A 20,054-nucleotide genomic window follows, 5' to 3' on the forward strand; every position below is an offset into this window, starting at 1 on the left:
TCTAGCCTCCTTGTATTTTCTTGTGATGCCTCTGTAGCCAAAAAGTTCATTTGCTTTGAGTATGTAATTCCATCAGAGTATTTCTTGTTATAAAACTTAATTTGGCTTATTTAAAACTATGTACTACTCCAAAGAATTTTCCAATTTAGCAAGATTTCCCTGAACTACCTTTCATTGGCCCCTCTGCATGTGTTAATAACCTGATTGTGTAAGGTCCTTTCTTTATGCAACTGTCATTGTTGATGTATAGTTACACCACTGCTATATTATTTCCTGATCTATCACTACTTTGGCCATCCCTGTGGTTTGGCTGGTAACTGAGAATGGTGGAGGCAGGGTGCTTTATAAGGGGTTGGAAGAAACCAAAAGTGTGCTGGTCCAGGCTTGGAGTTATACTGGCCTGGGTTACAATCCTGGCTCTGCAGTTTGTAGGTGTGTGAGCACGGACCAATTATTTAGCTTTGCTGAGCCTCAGTTTCCTTAATACATGTTTACCAAAGGATGTCTTGTTGACTCCTTAAAATGGAACTCACCATTTTCTTCCTGAACAGCCAGCTGCTTCCCTGGCTTGGGTATACACATTCATGGTGTGGCAGTATCTCCAGGCACCCAGAAGCTTGAAATGCCAGAGTCACTTCTGATTCCTCCACCTCTTGCCAGGTCAGTTGCTGAGTCAAAAAAATTCCATCTCCCATGCTCTTGCATCTATTTCTAACCTTGTAAGTTTTCTCCAAGCCACTCTTCTATTGTAGGTCCTCATTCTATTTTCTTAGACCAGCGTTCTCCAATGTAGAGTACTTAAGGCTATCTACTGAGCATTGGAAGAAAATATTAGAATATATACACACACACACAACACACATTTTAATATAATATAATATAATATAATATAATATAATATAATATAATAATATAATATAGTATAATAATATAATATAATATATTTTAATATATTATATTATATTGTATTATATTATTATATTATATATCATATTATATATTAATTATATTATTATATTATATATTTTAATATAATATTATATATTCTATTTTATACACGTCTTATAAATTACTGTTATTAATATATTATCTACCACCAACACCTCCTTTGTTTCCTGCTGCCTATCATGTTGAAAACTAACTCAACTGTCTATCGTTCAAAACACATATAGTCTTCTTTTCTACTCTAGTCAGATAGTCACTTACAACTTTTCTTGTATATATTGCAGACTTACTGGATGTTTTTATGCTCTCATCTCCTTACCTTTATACTTTTGTTTGTATTTTTCCCTTCTTTTACTTTCCACCTGCTCTAGGAAGCAGTGTGAATAAGCTTAAGAGCAAGAATGAAGATATATACACACATGCATACATATATACATACACACATATTTACACATATCTATCTATATCTATTTATGTATCTATATATGCACACATGGTGGTATAGATATATGCTTATCTCAATCTTTGAAATGTTCTATTTCATATAGGTTCAAATCTTGGTTCTGCCACTTTCTTGTTTTATTTAGGTAAGTCACTGACACTTCTGAGCCTCAACTTTCTCATCTGGAAAATAGGAATAATAGCAATCAGTTCTCATGTTTGTTGTGGTGAGTTATTGAAATACCACATTGAGCTGAGCACCTGGCCTGGTACATCCAATGTACCTGTTCAGTAGATAAGAGCTGCTGTAACTGCTTCTATTACTCTTTTCAGGTATTTTTTGGTCCAATTCTCCCAAATTGTGAGATTGTTCATGAAAGTGAATATTTTCATAATATAAATATAGTCATTAATGAGCTTGCCATTTATATGACTATCACCTACTCAGATATCCCTACCAGCATCATGTGACTAACTTGCTCATCTTGATATCATTGGTCTCTTTTTCAATAGGATTGTCCAATGTTATTTTAAAAAAATGTTTACTTATTTACATATTTTTGACAGAGAGAGAGAGAGAGACAGAGGGGGAGGGGAAGAGAGAAAGAGGGAGAGAATCTGAAGCAGGCTCCTCACTGTCAGCACAGAGCCTGATGTGGGGCTTGAACTCATGAACCATGAGATCATGACCTGAGTCAAAATCAAGAGTCAGACACTTAAACTGAGCCACCCAGGTGCTCCAAGATTGTCCAATGTTATTAACAGTCAACAAGAAATGCAAATACTATGCAGAGCAGTTGTAAGCTTTACAAAAGATGCCAGATCACTTGAAGTCAATGCAAGTGACTTAGAAAAATGCTGGAATCATATCAAAGGCAATGTTAAATCAGCATCTGGTAGGAAAAAAGAAAATTGAACAATTATAAGTATAGGTACCTCAAAACAGAATGTTTTAAATATCAAAGGATTAAGAGGGGATTTGGGAGAAATTAATGAGGGCTTTGAATATTTCTGCTAAAGGAAGTCTTTTAAAAATAATTGGTCCTGAGTACTTAACTAAGATACAAAAAGCATTAACCATAAAAGAAATTATGGATAAATCTTACTACATTAAAATTAAGAGCTCCTCAAAAGAAGTCATAAAGAAAGCAAGGCACAAACTTTATGTATCTTTACCCAGAATATATAAAGAATTACAAATCAATAAGAAAAAGGCAACAGTAGAAAAATAGGAAAATAGTGTATGCGAACAGGCCTTTCTCAGAAGGGGAAACACAAATGGTGACTAAACTTGAAAAAAATGCTCAATCTTATTTTATAAGCAGGGAAATTAAATGTATTGCCACCTTGAGACATTGTTTTTCTATTTCTAGAGGGACAAATGTTAAGATGTTTGTATTACTTATCTATTGCTTCCTTATAAATTACCACCAATCTGGGAGCTTAATACACATTATTTCATGATTTCAGTGGATAGGAATCTAGGAATAGCTTGTTTGGGGCCTCTGATCAGGGATGCCTGGTGACACGAAGCAATGGTGAGGATGTAGAGCAGTGGAAACTGATCTTTGGAAAATCATTTTACATTCTCTTACAAAGCTGAACATGTATATATCTTCAAGGTGCAGCAATCCCACCCATAGTTCTGGATGCCAGGAAGACTTGTATTTGGGGACTTGGGAACACGTGTGAGAATGTTCATGGCAACACTGTTGATAAAAACAAAATCCTGGACACAACCCAAATGCCCACTGAAGGAGAATTGTGGAATTCTCACCCAACAGAATATCAGATGGAATACATGTACAGAAACACACAATGACATCAGTAATCTTAGACCCATCATGTTGAATAAAACAAGTACGTCAAAGAAAACTAGGTGTGCTGGGACGTATTTTTATAAAGCTCAAAGCAAAGCAAAATTAAGCGATAGATGTATAATAAAACTATGTGAAAAAAGTCTAGGGAATGACAAAAACAGAATTCAGAAGGTGCTTATGTTGGCTGATGGTGGCAGTTGTGTAGGTACAGGGATGGGATGGAGAAGGGAGTACATTGATGGTGTTCTATTTCATAAATTGGGTGATGAGTTCATCATGAGCATTCATTTTATTAACGCTTTATAGTTATATATGCTATATGTTCTTTTGTTACATAATAAAAAATTTTTAAATGTTGTACTGCAGAAGTCAGATATATGAGGGAAGTCAAATTGTACTATAATGTTGTTAGCTATGTGAAAGAAATCTAATAATTTTTTAAAAGTTTACGTGAGTAGTCTCTATAACCAACATGGGGCTCGAACTTGTGAACTCAAGAATTGCATGCTTTTCTGACTGACCAGCCAGGTGCCCCCCCAACCCAATAATTTTAATTGATCCAGTAAGTGTACATTGTTATAATTAAAATGCAAATTTTAGGGGTGCCTGGGTGGCTCAGTCAGTTGGGCATCCAACTTTGGCTCAGGTCATGATCTTGCAGTTGGTGGGTTCAAGCCCTACATTGGGCTCTGTGATGACAGCTCAGAGCCTGGAGCCTGTTTCAAATTATGTATCCCCCACTCATGTTCTGTCTCTCTCTCTGTCAAAAATGGATAAACATTAAAATACAAATTTTTAAATTATAAGACAAAATACTAAATAAAAAATTAAAGTTTATTTATTTTGAGAGAGAGAGATGGGGGGAGGGACAAAGATAGACAGACAGACAGACGGATAGATAGATAGATAGATAGATAGATAGATAGATAGATAGAGAATCCCAAGCAGGCTCTGTACCATCAGTGCAGATCCTTATGTGGGACTTGAACCCACCAACTGCGAGATCATGACTTGAGCTGAAATCAGGAGTCAGGAATTTAACCAACTGAGCCACTCAGGCACCCCTAAAGAAATTCTTAAAACGAATTTTAGATCATTTTTTTCAAGGAAAAAAATCTCAAACTTTTCCCCTTAGTATTTATTATGAAAATTGGTCACATTTTCAATGGATGGACTTTAAGTGGCTTTATCTATTAAATTTGTTCTTTGGTAGTGAGGCCCTTCTCTAATTCATGAATGTAAATATTATTTCTACAACTATTATTCCCACTAAGATCCATCTGAAATATTTCCCTCTCTACAGTCCACCAAATAAATATTGTCTCTAGTTTTGAACTACCCACACACCACAGTCTATTCCTAGCACTTCTTTGGGGACCTGGCAAAACTGTCTTATTTTGTGACTTAGTTATTTGTTTTTCCTGTGCTGAAAAGTGAGCTCCTTGAAGTTTAGACCTTATTTATCTTTGTATGAAACTAGCACAATAATATGCATAGTACTGGCACTAAATAAAAATTTAGTGAACTTGAATTTTTCTAGACGTGTTACACTATAGGGGTTAAGAGAAGTCAATACCATCATTTCTTAATAAGTGCAAAATTTTCACATACATTACATTGTGAGGTAAGGTGAAGGGTAAAACAAGCCAGCATTCTTGCTGATGAAGTTCAGGCTGGTCTAGGCAATTATATACTCTGTCCAGGACTTCACAAACATATATTTGCATTTGAGAACAAAACCTGTTGCAAAGAAATCTTTCAAGAAAGTTTGTGTTGCTTATATCAGAAAGCCCCAGAAGCATTTTTCCTATTATTACCAAAATGGTGAAGGTTAGTGCATGCAGATTTCTCATATGCCTCATGAAACACTTAATCATCTAAATCCGGAGCCAGGAACCACTGTGTAACCAAGTAGTTTCCTGCTTATAAGGAACTCAGCTGTGTAATTCTGTTTCATCCCCAGATCCAGCATCTCCCATCCTGTCTAGGGGGCTTTACCACTTCATGACATCATAAACAAGATAGGTCCAGAGTTCAGTTTAGCTGACACTTCCGTTATAAAGCTAATAAACAAGAAAGCCCCAAGGTATCAGCCATTGTTTTTTCCTTTCCTAAAGCTAGATAGAAATGTAATATGTATACAGAGTTTCTAATTTATTTTCCTACTAACAAAAAGAGGCATTTCTAGATAAATTAGGCAGTGTTCTGGAGTTGCCTTTATACAAAGAGGGAAACAGGTTTGCTTAAGATTTGAAATTTGGCTTTAGTCTTTTGTTAAACATTATGGATGTGGGTGGGAAGATAGAAAAAGAACTAAAGGCAAACAAACAGGAAAAAATAATGCATTATTTTAATTGTAGAAAAGAGTTATGTGTGCAATTAGAATTCTTGTGTTTAAGGAGGCTGTTTAAAAAGTCCACACATAGTTTAAGAGTTATGCTTGCATTTTCATGTGTCTGTGTGCACATGCACATACAAACAGAGCTTCAGAGTCAATTAATATGAATACATTTGCGAGCCTTATGAATTCAAAAAAGTATTTGAAACCACTTGCACTATCAGAAAGCCACTATAAACATTTTACTAAGAGATTGAGGTTGTATATCAAGTATTTTCCTGAGTTATACACAATATACATGATGAAAACATTTCACTCAAAGGTATGTGGTTTATAGGACCAGCTAGCTCATTAAGGTGAATTATACAAGCTTAGCTACCTGGGAGTTGTTACCCACTGATCTAATTCAAGTAAAAGTTCTCAACATAAATATATCTCACCTCTGTTGATGTGTATTACTAAAATATGATGGATATAGTTTGCTGACAATATACTTTGCTGACAAGCAACAAAATTACTGAGCATCTAGAATGAGTAGAACACAATAGCAGGTATGAGGGACATATAGAAAGATCCATCATAGTTCTGACCTTAAAGGCTCATAATGCAACTGGAGAGAAAGAATGGATTCATATGGATTAAATACTGAAGTAATAGAACTGATATCTTGACATTTTGGAAAAGAGATTTTCTGTATATTCTCTGAAGTTGGTTCTCTCAGAAGTAGTGAGTGGGGCATTTAAAGAAAAAAGAATCAACTTCATCTTGAACCCATTGGGTGAGCTAGAGTGAAGACAAGGTGGTAGTGTCTCTTTCTTTGGAGTACATGGTATTCAAGCATCTCAGTGAGTGGCTTTCACCCTGGTGGGTATAGATAAGCATGTGACTTTGGATCAGGAGCAAAGCTGCCTGATTCACATGAATTAGCCAGTTCATGGGGTGAAGCGATTATTTGCAATGCTTGCCCAAACAAATTGATGAATCCAGGGTGAACAGAATCAATGCACTGGCATTTGCCAAGCACAGATTCAGATCAAAACAGAATAAATTAGTTCCTCTTAGTCAGTTATTGCCTCAAGTAGGCGAGCTGAGGAAAAAGAGGTGTTAAGGTGCACATTGAATGTGAACTACCTTCTGTTTTCAGCTGAAGATGCAGAGCCAAAGACAGGGAATGTAAACAGACAGTGAATATGAAATTGTAGCTCGGTAGGGAAAGGAGTTCTGTGAGCAACTCAATTTCTTCCTCTGAATTGTACCCAGAATAGCGCTGACTCCTATTTGCATAGATTGTTCAGAATGCAGACTTTTAATTCATTGTCAGATAAAATACAAAGACCTGAAGTCTGAGTGACTTCGTGTCTGGAGTTTCCAATCTGGGGTTACAGACTGTCACCATGTAATGACAGCATTATTTGAAGCTAATACTGTAATTAATTTCTTACCACTCTACTCAGCCAATATTAACAATGAACCATATTGTTATCCGGCACACCTTAGCGGAGAGTTCTTGTAGCAAAAGAATCCATAACCGTGTCTGACAGTCTGTCCAACTGGGAGAATTGGATGTCTAGCAAGGGGATATTTCAGGGATGGACATAATATGGTTTATGCTTGCAAGTTGTGCTCAGCCAGAGAGAAAGCTAGTCTCCTGATGTTAATAGTCTGGCTTTTTCCAGTATAGCTGTTCACAAAATAATTTAGAGAGTGAGGCATGCTACAAAGTAATATTGATGTACATTATGAACAAACTCTGTATAAAGAAATGCCAACCTGAAGATGCAATCTTTTGTTGGTGGGGAAATAATAAACTATTTATGATTTTCTTATGACGTTTCACTGACATATGGTGCTTCTAACCCAGTGACAAATTAATTGACTTGGTTTAAAAAGAAATGGATGCAGCTTAACGAAGAAGGACAGGATATGTATCACAAGGCAGCTGGTTCTGCCACTGCTGGCTTATGGAGACAATATACATGGGACAGCTAATGAGTCTCTCTGTTGCATAAGATAGATTCTCTTTATAATAGAATTGCACGCTTTGTCTCTAAATGGGGTTATTATACACACCATTGCACAATGTTTGAAGAGCTTGGTTGGCCCTTGTAGAGGGTTAGGAGAGAAATAAATTGGAAAACAATCGTACTTAAGACCTTCAATCCATCAAACACTCCATATTTATCTAAATTACCAGCATGCTCTCCCAAAATACAAATCTGTATGATACACACAGCTAGAATGTTAATGCTGACCAGCCTTCACTCTGCTTTCATCAGTTAGGTTTTTCATTGTAAACACAGACCAAAACTCATGCACGTTGAAGCCTGGTAATGCATTTTAGCCAGTACCCCCCACTCCTTTTCCCTCTGCTCTTCCTAGTTCCACTATCTTGGTCCCTGAAGTTTCATTTGGGATTCTCTCCACCCACCATGAACACACATGCATCACTTGGCCTGGGTTATTTAACTCTTAGAACTTTTCGACTTTGAATACGCCAACAGTTATAATGGTAATTCACTCTGCTTCTTCAGTTTTCTCCACACTTATGGGTTCTCACTGTTCAGTCACTGAGTTATTTCTTTAGAATAAATCCATTTCAATTCCTTTTGCAGCCTTGAGAAAACCCCAGGAAGTGGTGGTAGGAGAAGGCAGGATAAATGGCAGCATCATTCACTCTGTATGTGAAGATTACACACCTATTAGAGGGTGTGGGCAGAGCCCATTCAGCTGGTGTAGGTCCAGAGAGCAGGGAGCTGAGTCAGGCTCTTACCTCTATGTGCTCTAACTTGGCTCTGAACCTGATTTCACCTTCTGGCTCCATTCGTCTACTGATAGTATCATGTAGCCCTTAGGAATTATGCAGCATGATTTCATCCAAATTCTTTCAGCGTTATAACATATCTTGAAGCCCCACAGGAGGCGTCACATGGAAAAAGTGATTCATGAGTATATCATGAGTAGATTTTTGATTTATCACACTTTGGTCTTAAGGATACACCGTTCATTCCTGTTGACCTTGGGATGCTCACTTAGGAGACTAGATAACAATATTTGCTTCTTCCAGCCTTTCTCCTCTGTGTCTCTGTCCTCCCTGCCAAGAGCAGTTGAAAAGTGTTACACCTGGGAAACATTCTAAGGTTCTTGGAGTAAGACTATCTTTTCAGTTTAAGATGCTATTATATCCCAAACCAGATTGCTTCCTCCTTGTCATTGTGGGGTTCTTTTCAAGTCTACCTGTAATTTGGTATAGAGGAAGGGGAGCTGAAACAAATGGACGAAACAGTTTCATGGGCTTCTCCACATATTTATTACCCTCTCCAAATTGAATCTTGAAGCCTTGTCAGAAGTGTTATTTTTCCAACATAACACACATTAAGTGGCTATAACAAATAAACTCACCTCCTGACATCTTTCCCATTGCTTGCTACATCCATTTACTGGGAAGATTATATTGTAAGGTGTGATGGGAGGTGTTGTTCAACAAAGGAAAATCACCACTTTGTAATTCTATTTGTTCAAGTTTTTTTCTTTTGCGTGGGATTTTGGATTTACTTGTCATTTCTAGAATTATTTTTTAAATGGTGAGTATTATATTTCGATACATGTTTCTCCAGAATTGATTCCATCCAACTAATTCTTTTTTTTTTTTAATGTTTATTTATTTGTTTATTTTTGAAGGAGAGAGACAGGGCATGAGTGGGGGAGGGGCAGAGAGAGAGGGAGACACAGAATCCAAAGCAGGCTCCAGGCTCTGAGCTGTTAGCACAGAGCCCAATGTGGGGCTCAAACTCACAAACTGTGAGATAATGACCTGAGCCAAAGTGGGATGCTTCACTGACTGAGCCACCCAGGTGCCCCACCATCCAACTAATTCTTTTTTTTTTTTTAATTTTTTTTTCAACGTTTATTTATTTATTTGGGACAGAGAGAGACAGAGCATGAACGGGGGAGGGGCAGAGAGAGAGGGAGACACAGAATCGGAAACAGGCTCCAGGCTCTGAGCCATCAGCCCAGAGCCTGAGGCGGGGCTCGAACTCACGGACCGCGAGATCGTGACCTGGCTGAAGTCGGACGCTTAACCGACTGCGCCACCCAGGCGCCCCACCAACTAATTCTTAAGTTACATACGTTCTTTTGAAAGTAGAGTCATGTTTTTTTGTGAGAAAATTTCTATAATTTGACCAGGGGGAAAGGAAAATCCAAAGCAAATGGTAACAATGAGTAGTTAATGAATTTTCTTTTACTGATTTTTTTTTAATGACTCTCATGTTCTCTGTCAAAAACAGATTATTTGATGGCAATGCTAAGAAGACTTAGCTCCAGGTAGAAATTAGTTTCCATTTGCCTGGATGTGTCATTTATTGAGAGGGCTTTTACTTATATTTTTTTCCTTTAACACAATTACCTTAGGGAAATAAATATGTACAGAGACAAATGAGTAGACACACTAGTCTTTATCAATGTTTGTTCAAATTATTGCAGTTTAGAGAAATGGGAATCTGGAACTGAGATGCCTAGGAAATAAATCTTTCTTGTACGTAGTATCTTTAGTTCAAGAATCTGAAAACACATTACAAGCAATTAAACTTTAGGGTACAAATGGGAATTCTATATTGTTTGTTGGTTAAATTTAATTACAAAATTATGATTTGCTTTGGGTTCCTAGGAAGCCCGTTCTTTCTACAAATGTGCACATCCTAGTTTCCATGGCTTTTTACCTATTCTCTCAAACCACTTCCAGGGTTCTGTTCTTCCGATGTTATATTGCTTAAAAGACTCAGTTTCCTTACTTCCTCCTTCTGATTTTTTTTCCAGCCTCTGTGACTTTTGCTCCCCAAATGTTCTTGCAACCTCTCTAAGGTCAGTGGTATCATCCTAACAGCCCTCTCCCAAGGCCCTTTTCAGTCCCTCTCAGGTTTCTTCTTTTAGCCCATCTGATATCATTGACCCATCAAATCATGCCTCCCTTTTTAAACGCTGCCATTTCTTGCTTGGGGGACATTTGGTTACTCTCCTTTGTTCCTTTTCTCTGTGTCTTTCTTCCTTACCTCCCCTGATATGCTGGATTTCCCAAAGACCTCAAGTTCCTGGCCACCCCAGAAGCCATCCTTGGTTGGTGGAGCTGCTCTCATGGCTGTAGCCATAACCCACCACCAGTTCCAATTTGCTCTTCAGTTCAAACTCTGGAACCTCATTTTCAACTCCTCTTGTTGATATCCCACTGTATCTCAAGCTCAATATACCCAGACCCCACTGATAATCAGGAGACAATGTGGGGACAATTCCCTCCCTCTTTCCCCACTCCTTCTTTCCTAGCCTCCCTGCCTCCATCACCATCACCCTCCAGCCCCCAAAGTATCCATGTTAGAAGTCTTGGAGTCTTCTTGGCCCTGCTCCTTCCTTCCTCACTTGTCTGATTTTTCACCAAATCCCACTGATTCTACTTCGGGAATGTCTTCATATCTACTTCCTTTCCAACCTAGTTGCCTTAGGTCCATCTGTTTTCATCTTCTGCTTATCCTGGTACACTGAGCAGTCTCTTCACTTTGTTCTCTGCCTTCCTGCTGGAGCTCTTCCTCTGAAGACAAACCCAGGCATGGCTTATCCTTTCGCAGACCACACAGCCTGGAACATACCTGAGCCCAGCCTATTCTCTCCACTACTTCCTCCTGTGCACCTACTGAACTAGACTCACTTCTCCCCTGTCCTAACTCTGGACTTTGGCTTAAAAAGCTTTTCTTTTCTCCCTTCGCTTGGGGAAAACTACTACTCATTCTTCAAGCAACAAGTCAAATGACATTTTTGTGAAACCTTCCCCACTCCCTACTTTTACTGGCCACAGCACATGTCCCAATCTTGCATCGTTGCCCTTGTCTCTTGGTCATGGGATCATAAGCTTAGGTAGCAGAGACTTTCCCTTCCTCATTTGCCTTATTATTTGTATCCAAATGCTGGGCACATCCTAAGCCCTTGACCAGGGCTGGCTTGATGCTCTCTTGATAGAATGTATGGTGGATGTACTCGGTGGGGCACTCTGAAGTCACCTAGGTGGCCCCACGTTCTCCTGACCGTGCTGGCAAAGGCGCTTTCCCTGTCTTGACGGGGCTGATTCTCTCCCTTATGGGTGTGCTCTCCACCAGGAAAAAGAGAAACTGTATGTGGAACTCAAGCACATCCTGGCACGGCAGCCCGGCCCTGAGGCTGCAGAACAGCTACAGATCTACCGTCACACGCTGCGGGAGAAGACCAAGCAGCTGAAAGTAAGTGGGAGCCTCAGTGCTTTCCTGGCCAGAGGACGGTCACCTGCTGGGGACCCGACAAGCCCTCAGTACAAGGAGCCCAGCTCCCAAATGCCACACTCCACAGAGGTTGGCCTGTTTTTTTTTTTTCTTTTAGAATTCCAGTCCCAGGAGGAGCAGGGCACATCTCAGAGCTACCCCCCCACCCAGCATGTAGACTAATAGACCTCACAATTCTCTGTTTCCTGGAAGGGGGTGGTGAGCGAGTAAGGAAAGAGCTGGAGAGAGGGTGATGGCGACAGAATGGAAATTCGGGGGATGGGGTGTGTAGGGACCACCTCAAGATGAGGTAGAGGATGTGGTTGGTGGGGAAGAGCAGAGGAAATATTTTAACACCATCATCCACCGAAGCAGACCACTGTGCCAAAGCAGGTTTTTGCAATTCCATTCCACCTGAAATAAATGTACAGAAAGCATGGGCTACTGCCCAGCCCCCAGCCCCCGGGGCCCTCCTTCATGACCATCTCTCAAATAAGTTGCTATGAAAGGAAAGTAAAATCATTTTAGAATTCTGTTAGCATAATTTCCCTTCTCGGCGACTTAAGAACGTCAGCTGGGGAGATGGAATGTTTTATTATTACACGTGCTTTTTAAAAAGTTTTCTCAGAAACTGTGTGTTCCCATTATATTTGGAGCTTTACCTCCCAAACAAGTACTTAGATATTCTTGGCACGTCAGGGAAGTCTTATACACACGCATGCACAGAATGTAGCACACACCAGCTGAATTCTGGAACTTACCTGCGTGACAAGGGCGATGATTGTTGCCTTTCTGCCTGGGGTAAAATCGACTACTATAGTGCTAATCCCTTCACAAGTAGCACGTTTTACAAGCGCATCCTTCTTCTTTAAAAAGGCAGATGAAACAGAAGTGTAATTAGAACATTAATTTTCAACTTCTCACTCACAGTGTTTATTTCACACGAGTATCCCGAGATGTAGTTTGAGTTTTGCATGAGGCATAATCTTTTGATCATTTTCACCCTTCTCAACAATTGAGTATTCCAAATAAAATAAAAGCTCATTTTCTCACAGGTCTGTCTTTATGCCACTGTCAGATAGCCACACTTAGCGCTGGGTAGCATTATATGACTCACAGGAGCTTTTTGGTATTTTTAACCATTTAACTCAGGAAATCTAGATTTTTTTTGCTCTGAGGAAATATGACCCCTGGTGGAAGAGGTTCAGAGGTGGTGGTACTGAGCCTGTCTGCTAGTTTGTCCTCATTATCTGGACTCTTTTAGGAAATGCTATTATTCATTGTTTGGAAACAGAACCTTGGTTCCTAATTGCTTAACTATTAGGCAGATTTTCTCCCAACATGAAAGTCTTACTCTTTAGCTCATGATAACATAGTCAGAATCATTTTCATAGAGATTAAAGGAAAGAGTTCAGAAGCAGGTAAACACTCAAAGGACAAAGATCCTCCTTTTGTGCAAATTTTTAAAATAGTGAGCAAGAGGAAAAAATAGGTCTAAGTCTGTTGCACGCCCCTTAGAATGGTAACCTTCCTTTCTTCCGTTTGATTTCTGTGAGGTGTGCCCCTAGCTCGGGAATGCTTTACATATTCTGGTCAGGTGAGTAAATGCCCACCCTTCTTGCCCAGCCAAGACCAGCAGCATCTATTGAACACCACAGTGGAAGAGGCAGGTAATCAGGGTTCCTATTACACATTCCCTGGACTCTCTTGCATTCATATCATAGCTCCCTGCTTATCAGGGGAAAGCGTTACTGTGCCTGGAGAAAGAAAGAACCTGTGAAGAGTCCCAAAGAGCACAGTGAAGAGGTGATAGACATTTAGCAGAACAGCAACCTAGGAAAACACAGAAATTGAATGCCTACTTAGTGGTGGTGGTGGCAGGATGATTCCAGAATAATTTTTTACCATAATCCTCAAATGAATCACTGTCCCTAGTGATGACTTCTCTGAATGCTTTTTAAAAAGGCTTTAAAAGCAATTTTATCCTGTATGCCTAGGAGTTTTTCTGTCTCTACTCACCATATTCTTGAAACACATTACACCATTCATGTGTGAGCCTCGTTGAATGTGGCCTGATACTTCTTTTAAGCAGAGGTTTTGTTAAATTTGTCACTGGATTATGAGACTTCAGACCTCAGTCGGATTTTTACCTCGGTGCAGATCTTGAGAGCTGGCGGAAGTGCGAGGATTAGCTGTTAGACTTGGGCATGGTTTTGTAACACTAGCCTCAGTGAGGTAAATGGCAGCAGATTAGGAAAAATGTTCAGGAAAGGATATTGTCTCACTGCATATCTTCTGTTAATGCTGCTGTCATTTGTCACATTAGGTTTTGTCTTCGGAGCTGAATATGTACGAATCACAGAGCCAAGAATATAAATATGAAATCGAGAAACTTACCAATGAACTGATGAACTTAAAGAAGAAATACCTAGCTCAGAAACGTAAAGAATACACTCAGAAGTAAGAATTAGTCAAATGTTATTCTAATTTTGTTGTGCCTATTACCTGCTAAGAAAATAATTGGCAGATGGTCATGGAGTCACAGAATCCACTGGTCTAAAGTCGGTCACAGGGTGAACAAATGACATTTTACAGGTCCCCCCCTGGTTTGTGTCAGGGCAAGATGCATGTCTCATTTGATACTGAGGCCTCTCCTTAGGACCCTAACAGGGATCCATTAATATCTGCTCACCGATGGACCTAACACGGAGCAGAGGAAATGTATGTAGTCTTCCCTGCCCCCACCCCCCCCCCCCCCCCCACTGCCCCACTGTTCTTATGGTTTGGAGATAATTATGCCATGACAATGTTTGCAAATGAGGTTCATGGCCAGGCTTGTACAAACTAAAAGCATGTCCACACTTAAAACCACAGGTGATTTTGCTAAGGGGTTTAGGCTTGGTAAAGCTGTACTTTTCAATAATGTATTTTGTGCCATGGTAATGATGAGCCTACAAATAACTTTTACCTATGTTTTAGATAATCTAGCTCTGAACCATCTTTATGTCTAATAACTGACTTCAGTATCTGCTGGGGTATTGACGTGAGCTCTTATTTTTCTAGGAGATGATCATGTGATCTCAGGTTAACATTTGGAGTTTCAGGATGCCTGCATGTGGAAGAGTAAATGTTCTTTTCACTTTGTTTTCATCATTTGCCTAATGCTAGGGTGAGAGAGTGGACTTGGATGAATCAATAGATTTGAACCTTGGTTTGGCTGAGTGGCATTACCCAACTCATCTAGTTAATTCTGTAGTACTCACATTGCGGGTTTAAGCCAAGTTTGGTGTTTCATTCACGTGGGCATTGCAGGGACATGGGGAAAGAGGTACATCCGCCTATGATTCATTAGTGGCAGCTATTTAAAGTAACTGGATGCAAATTGATTTGCCAGTAAAAATTTGCCCTTCTGGTAAATCAGAATATTCCCCTGTTTCACATTCAGATGCCAACTCCTTGGTAGAATAAAATCCTGCTAAAAATTTGAGCTAATTCCTATGGGTCTGTCTTAATGTAGGGTCTAGCAACTACCCGATACAGAATCACTGGTGGGATTTATTAAACATTCAGGTTCCCAGGCCCCATTTCCTGATGTTTGGATTCAGCAGGCTCTGGATGAGCCTTAGAAATATGCAGTAACATCAGTCCTCAGGTGATGTCCATGCACATCTAAGCTGGAGAAGCACTGATATTAATGATGTGACTCAATGTTGGAGTGGAGACACTGGTTTTATTTTAGGACAGCAAGGTTGAGCTGGTAAGATGTCAACATGGCTAGTTCCTGTGTGAGGCATGCATCCAGCTCAGTGGTCTTCAAGCATTTCTAGTGCACACTCTTATCAGTAAAACACTTTTGAACTCGTAGCACCTCCCCCAATATATGCATATATATTAAATATATATTTATGTTAAGTTTTAAAACAAAATTTTATTTTAGAATAGTTTTATATCTCCAATATATTTTAATTTTTAATGTTTATTTATTTAATTTTGAGAGAGAGGCAGAGAGAGGGGAGACAGAGAATCCCAAGCAGGGCTTGGGACCCATGAACTGAGAGAGTATGACCTGAGCTGAAATCCAAGAATTGGACGCTTAGCCAACTGAGCCACGCAGGCACCCCTATTATTTTAATTTTTAAAAAGTGTTTATTTATTTACTTTAGAGAGAGAGAGGAGAGAGAGAGGGAGGGAGAAAGTGTGAGTGAGGGAGGGGCAGAGATAGAGGGAGAGAGAGAATCCCAAGCAGACTCCGCTCTGTCAACACAGAGCCTGACGTGGGGGACTCCGTCTCATGAACTGTGAGATCATGACCTGAGCTGAAGTCAAGAGTCAGACGCTTAACTGACTGAGCCACCCAGGAGTCCTTCATTTGTATATCACATGCAAAATACTATTATGACATTGTGAGTAAATATTAGTAAACTGAGATTTTGTTTTTAATTTTTAAAGACAAAATATGGGCAGAATCTGAAATACCTTCTTGGCACTTCCCAGTGGGTCATCTTACTCATTTTTGAGAGTACATGCATCTATTTTGGAGACCAGCAGTCTAGTATACACAGTTACAAATAGCTCACTTAGCTAAACAGTTAGTTTTCTTTCTAGAGCTGACCAACTTCCCTACCTTGGTCCTGCAGTTTGGCCTAGTCACCTTTGACCTTATTGATCCCCTTCCACCCATAGTTTTCTGGACACTGACAGTGTGTTGAGCCCATGGAAATGCCATTCTGTTGGCTCAGTCCCTCCCATTGGCACATCTACTAAAATTGCATGGCCCCCAGCCATAGGTCTTTTGTAGGTATTTAATTAAAAATGAACTACAGTTAAATCAAATTAAAAATTCAGTTCCTTAGTTGCACTAGTCACATTTCAACTGCTAAATAGCCACATGGAGGTAGTGGATGCCACATCAGGCTCTAGATAGAGAGTTTTTCCATCATGGTGGAAACTTCTATTGGGTAGCACGGCTGTAGAATCTTTGTCTTTACCTGTCCTCTCCTTTCCCTAAATTGCTTACTTGTAGCCATTCTGCCATGGTTAGGGTGCCATTGGCAATTACATTTAGTTGGGGATCCATAAACTGGAAGTAGACAGAGAGAGGGGTTCATAGGAGAAGAGCAAAAAGATTCAAGGGCTGAGAAAGTTTACTGAGGCAAGAACAAGAGTGCTGAGATGGTGTGGACTGGAAGGGAGAAGGCTGAGGGAGCCATTGTGCTGGTCTGTAAATGCATTACAAAGGCAATATAAAGGAGACATCATTCCCATCAGTCAGCTTAGAGCAAGCCAGAAGCATTATGCTTAAGTTACTTCAGAGAGGAAAACTTAGGTTATTTAAGGCAAGAGAGGGCTGGAGGAGGTGGTGCTTGCTGCATCTACCGGCAGTCAAGGGGTAGACAAGTTGCCAAGCACTTGAAGGAATCCTCTTAACTGGATCCATTCAAGGCTAAAGCTTTTGTCCTATTTATGGAGGATGGTTTTTTTTTTTTTTTATAATAATGAAATCAATTCTGCTAAGAAACTGCTGGATTGATTAACCAATCTTCTTCAGGTTCTTTCCAAATGGAATAATTTAGAATAATCTCTGTGGACATTGTCCCCACACTTGCTCTTTATAAAATAGCAACTCATGCTACTTTTGCATTTATGCCTACTTTCATTTTTCTCAAACACCCTTTTCATCATGTTTCCATCCTGACCTGCACCCCCACCCACCTGCCTCTGACTCTCCTGTCCTGGAACCCCAGGCTGGTCTAGAGTTTCTTTCCCAAAAGGTGGAATTCTCTCCTCTGAGGTAAATCACTTCCAGTTGTCAAATCTAATTGGTTTTGGTCTTAGTTATTAGCTTAACTTTTATTTTTAAAAAGGGGTTCCCAAGATGTTTTCTGTAAGACCCCTGAATTCACAATAGGGAATTTGTATAAATTTAAGGTACCTCTGCAGGAAACTTGAGTGTGTGTGTGTGTGTGTGTGTGTGTGTACACGTGTGAATGTGTGTGTATGTGTGTGTATTTAAAGGATATCTATGTAGAAGATACATTATAGATTTTAGGGCAGGACTCCCTTTATCTGTTGCCCAATGTACTATCTTATTTATCTTTCTCAGATTTTCTTATATCTTAAACTATTTCTAATAATAACTTCTGCTTGTCTAAAGTTATAGTAAAATTCGTATTTTATAAATGTTCAAGTTTGATGAAGATACCTTACGCGTGTGGTAAATATTTGTGTTTCCTCTGAAAATTTGAAATAGAAAAGTTGATAAATGATGAATTCGTCATTATAACTGAGCCAAGAGAAAGATTCTTCTGATGACTCTTTGGAACTAAACAGATGTTTTATAAAACAGGAAGATGATTACAAGTCGGAAGTCTCAAGTCCATAATTGAGTTATAATGAGGTCTTATGTCCACATTTAGATCAACATTAGGAGGGCACGTTTAATTGTGTCTTTCCCTAATTTTATGTGTTATCAGCGAACACCTAATTAGATTTAAACAACCACTTTGTCTAAAACTGGAAGCTTTAATCAAAGCAGATTTCAATGGCTAACTCACCCAGGGAACTTAGAGAACACCAAACTTAGAAAGAGGAAAAAAGATGGTAAGGAAGTTAACTTTCACCTCCTCTCTTACAGAAATAAGGACAGAATATCCATGGATAACACCCTCTCAATGGCCAAGCCAACTGGCCCTCGTTTTACTGGGGGTGGATTTCCCCTCTACAGGCCATCCAAAGTGAAGTCCTAACCTGAAGCTCCTGCCTGGGTCCAGTAGAGCAGCTCATGAAATTCTCTTTGAAACGTTTTGGAGGAATCTTTTTCAAATCCCTTGGATCACAAATATTTAGAGAAATCAGTGTTCAAATTCCAGGATGGAAAGAAATGCAAAACCATCATCGTCATGTACATAAAAGAGTGGTGACATTCTGCTTGGTCCACATGGATATTAACAGATTGTAATTATATCATTCAATTAGGCTGACACATTGCATAAAGCAGATCTTTTGTTGATTGATTTGAAATGCACCCTATGTCTAGACACTCTGTATAGATGAAACTTTGGATCTGAATTTCTCTATTATAAACATTGCTGTATAGGTTTTACATTTAAAAATATTTTTGAAATGCAGTGCATTTCTTTTTAATAAGAATCTATTTTAATTATTCCTCATTAACAAGTCATTGCATGAGGTGAGAAAAAAGGACAAACTCTCAAGTATTTAAAAAGTGTTTTGAGAATGATTTCTATGTGGAATTTCTTTTCAGGCCTGGAGTATGAAAATCTATTCCAAAGAGACATACTAATAAATACTTCATCATAAAAAATAAAAAAGAACCTTTGTAGAGATTTTGATCTTTGCTTTGGTAGAGTATGTAATTAAAGTTTAAAACTACTGTGAGAAATGTTTAACATAGGATTTGATTCAGAGGAACCAAGACTTTAAAATGAGGGGTTTGGGCTGGTATCCTCTGAAGACCTTGCGTTTCTTAGACCTCCTACTTGGAGAACAGAATTATATAGGACCGGGATCTGTTTGGCTTTCAGGCTGCATGCCAACATTTGGAGTCATTGAATCCATTGTATTTTCTTTCTGTTGAAGCCTCAATTACTTGGACGTCAGTTCAAAGTCTCCTCATTAAGGGTGCTGATTCAGTAATATTATGTGAGGACATTGTGGTCATCCCCCTCACAAGAACTTGACCTCCGTGATCTTTGAAATTATAGAGGAGTAAGCAGATCAGGGTTAAGCAAGGACATTACAAGTGGATCATTCCATTTGTGCTATGGGACCAAGGTCCCCACTGCAGGGAGCAGGAAACTTAATGACTCCAGGATGCTTGTTCAGATTATACAGAGAGGTGGGATTTTAGAGGGATTGTCTACATGTCCTCAGTTCACCACCAGAAGCAGACCCAAGGCAGTTATGGCCATGAAGTGATTTATCACGAAGTGATCCCAGGAAATCCACTAATAGTGGGGAAGTGGGTCTGAGAAGGGAAGGGAATCAAGCTACGTGCAATTTGAAGTCAGATTCCATGGTGGGAGACTGGCTACATTTCACAGGGGGCTCTGGAGACAATGTAAAGAGATCTCAGAGTTGTCCCCTTCAGGGGAAGGCAGCTGAGTATTTATAACCCTTATGCTGTCAGTCTTTGGTCAAGGACTGCTTTGGAAGGGTTCTTCTGCCTGCAGCACAGCAGGGTCCAGCAGCCTGGGGGCAGCCCTGAGACAG

General features: G+C 39.4%; 1 protein-coding gene across 1 annotated transcript in view; it reads left to right on the plus strand.

Moving 5' to 3' along the window:
* CFAP58 (cilia and flagella associated protein 58) overlaps positions 1–19,168 on the plus strand; it is a 107,446-nt gene extending 88,278 nt beyond the window's left edge. Inside the window, exons 16-18 of the mRNA XM_043597459.1 lie at positions 11,685–11,804; positions 14,149–14,282; positions 18,457–19,168. Coding sequence (XP_043453394.1) covers positions 11,685–11,804; positions 14,149–14,282; positions 18,457–18,568 — 366 coding nt within the window. The 3' untranslated portion in view covers positions 18,569–19,168. The remainder of the gene's footprint in view (positions 1–11,684; positions 11,805–14,148; positions 14,283–18,456) is intronic.
* Positions 19,169–20,054: the final 886 nt, after the last annotated feature.

The sequence above is a fragment of the Prionailurus bengalensis genome, chromosome D2, assembly GCF_016509475.1.
Source record: "Prionailurus bengalensis isolate Pbe53 chromosome D2, Fcat_Pben_1.1_paternal_pri, whole genome shotgun sequence".
NCBI lineage: Eukaryota > Metazoa > Chordata > Mammalia > Carnivora > Felidae > Prionailurus > Prionailurus bengalensis.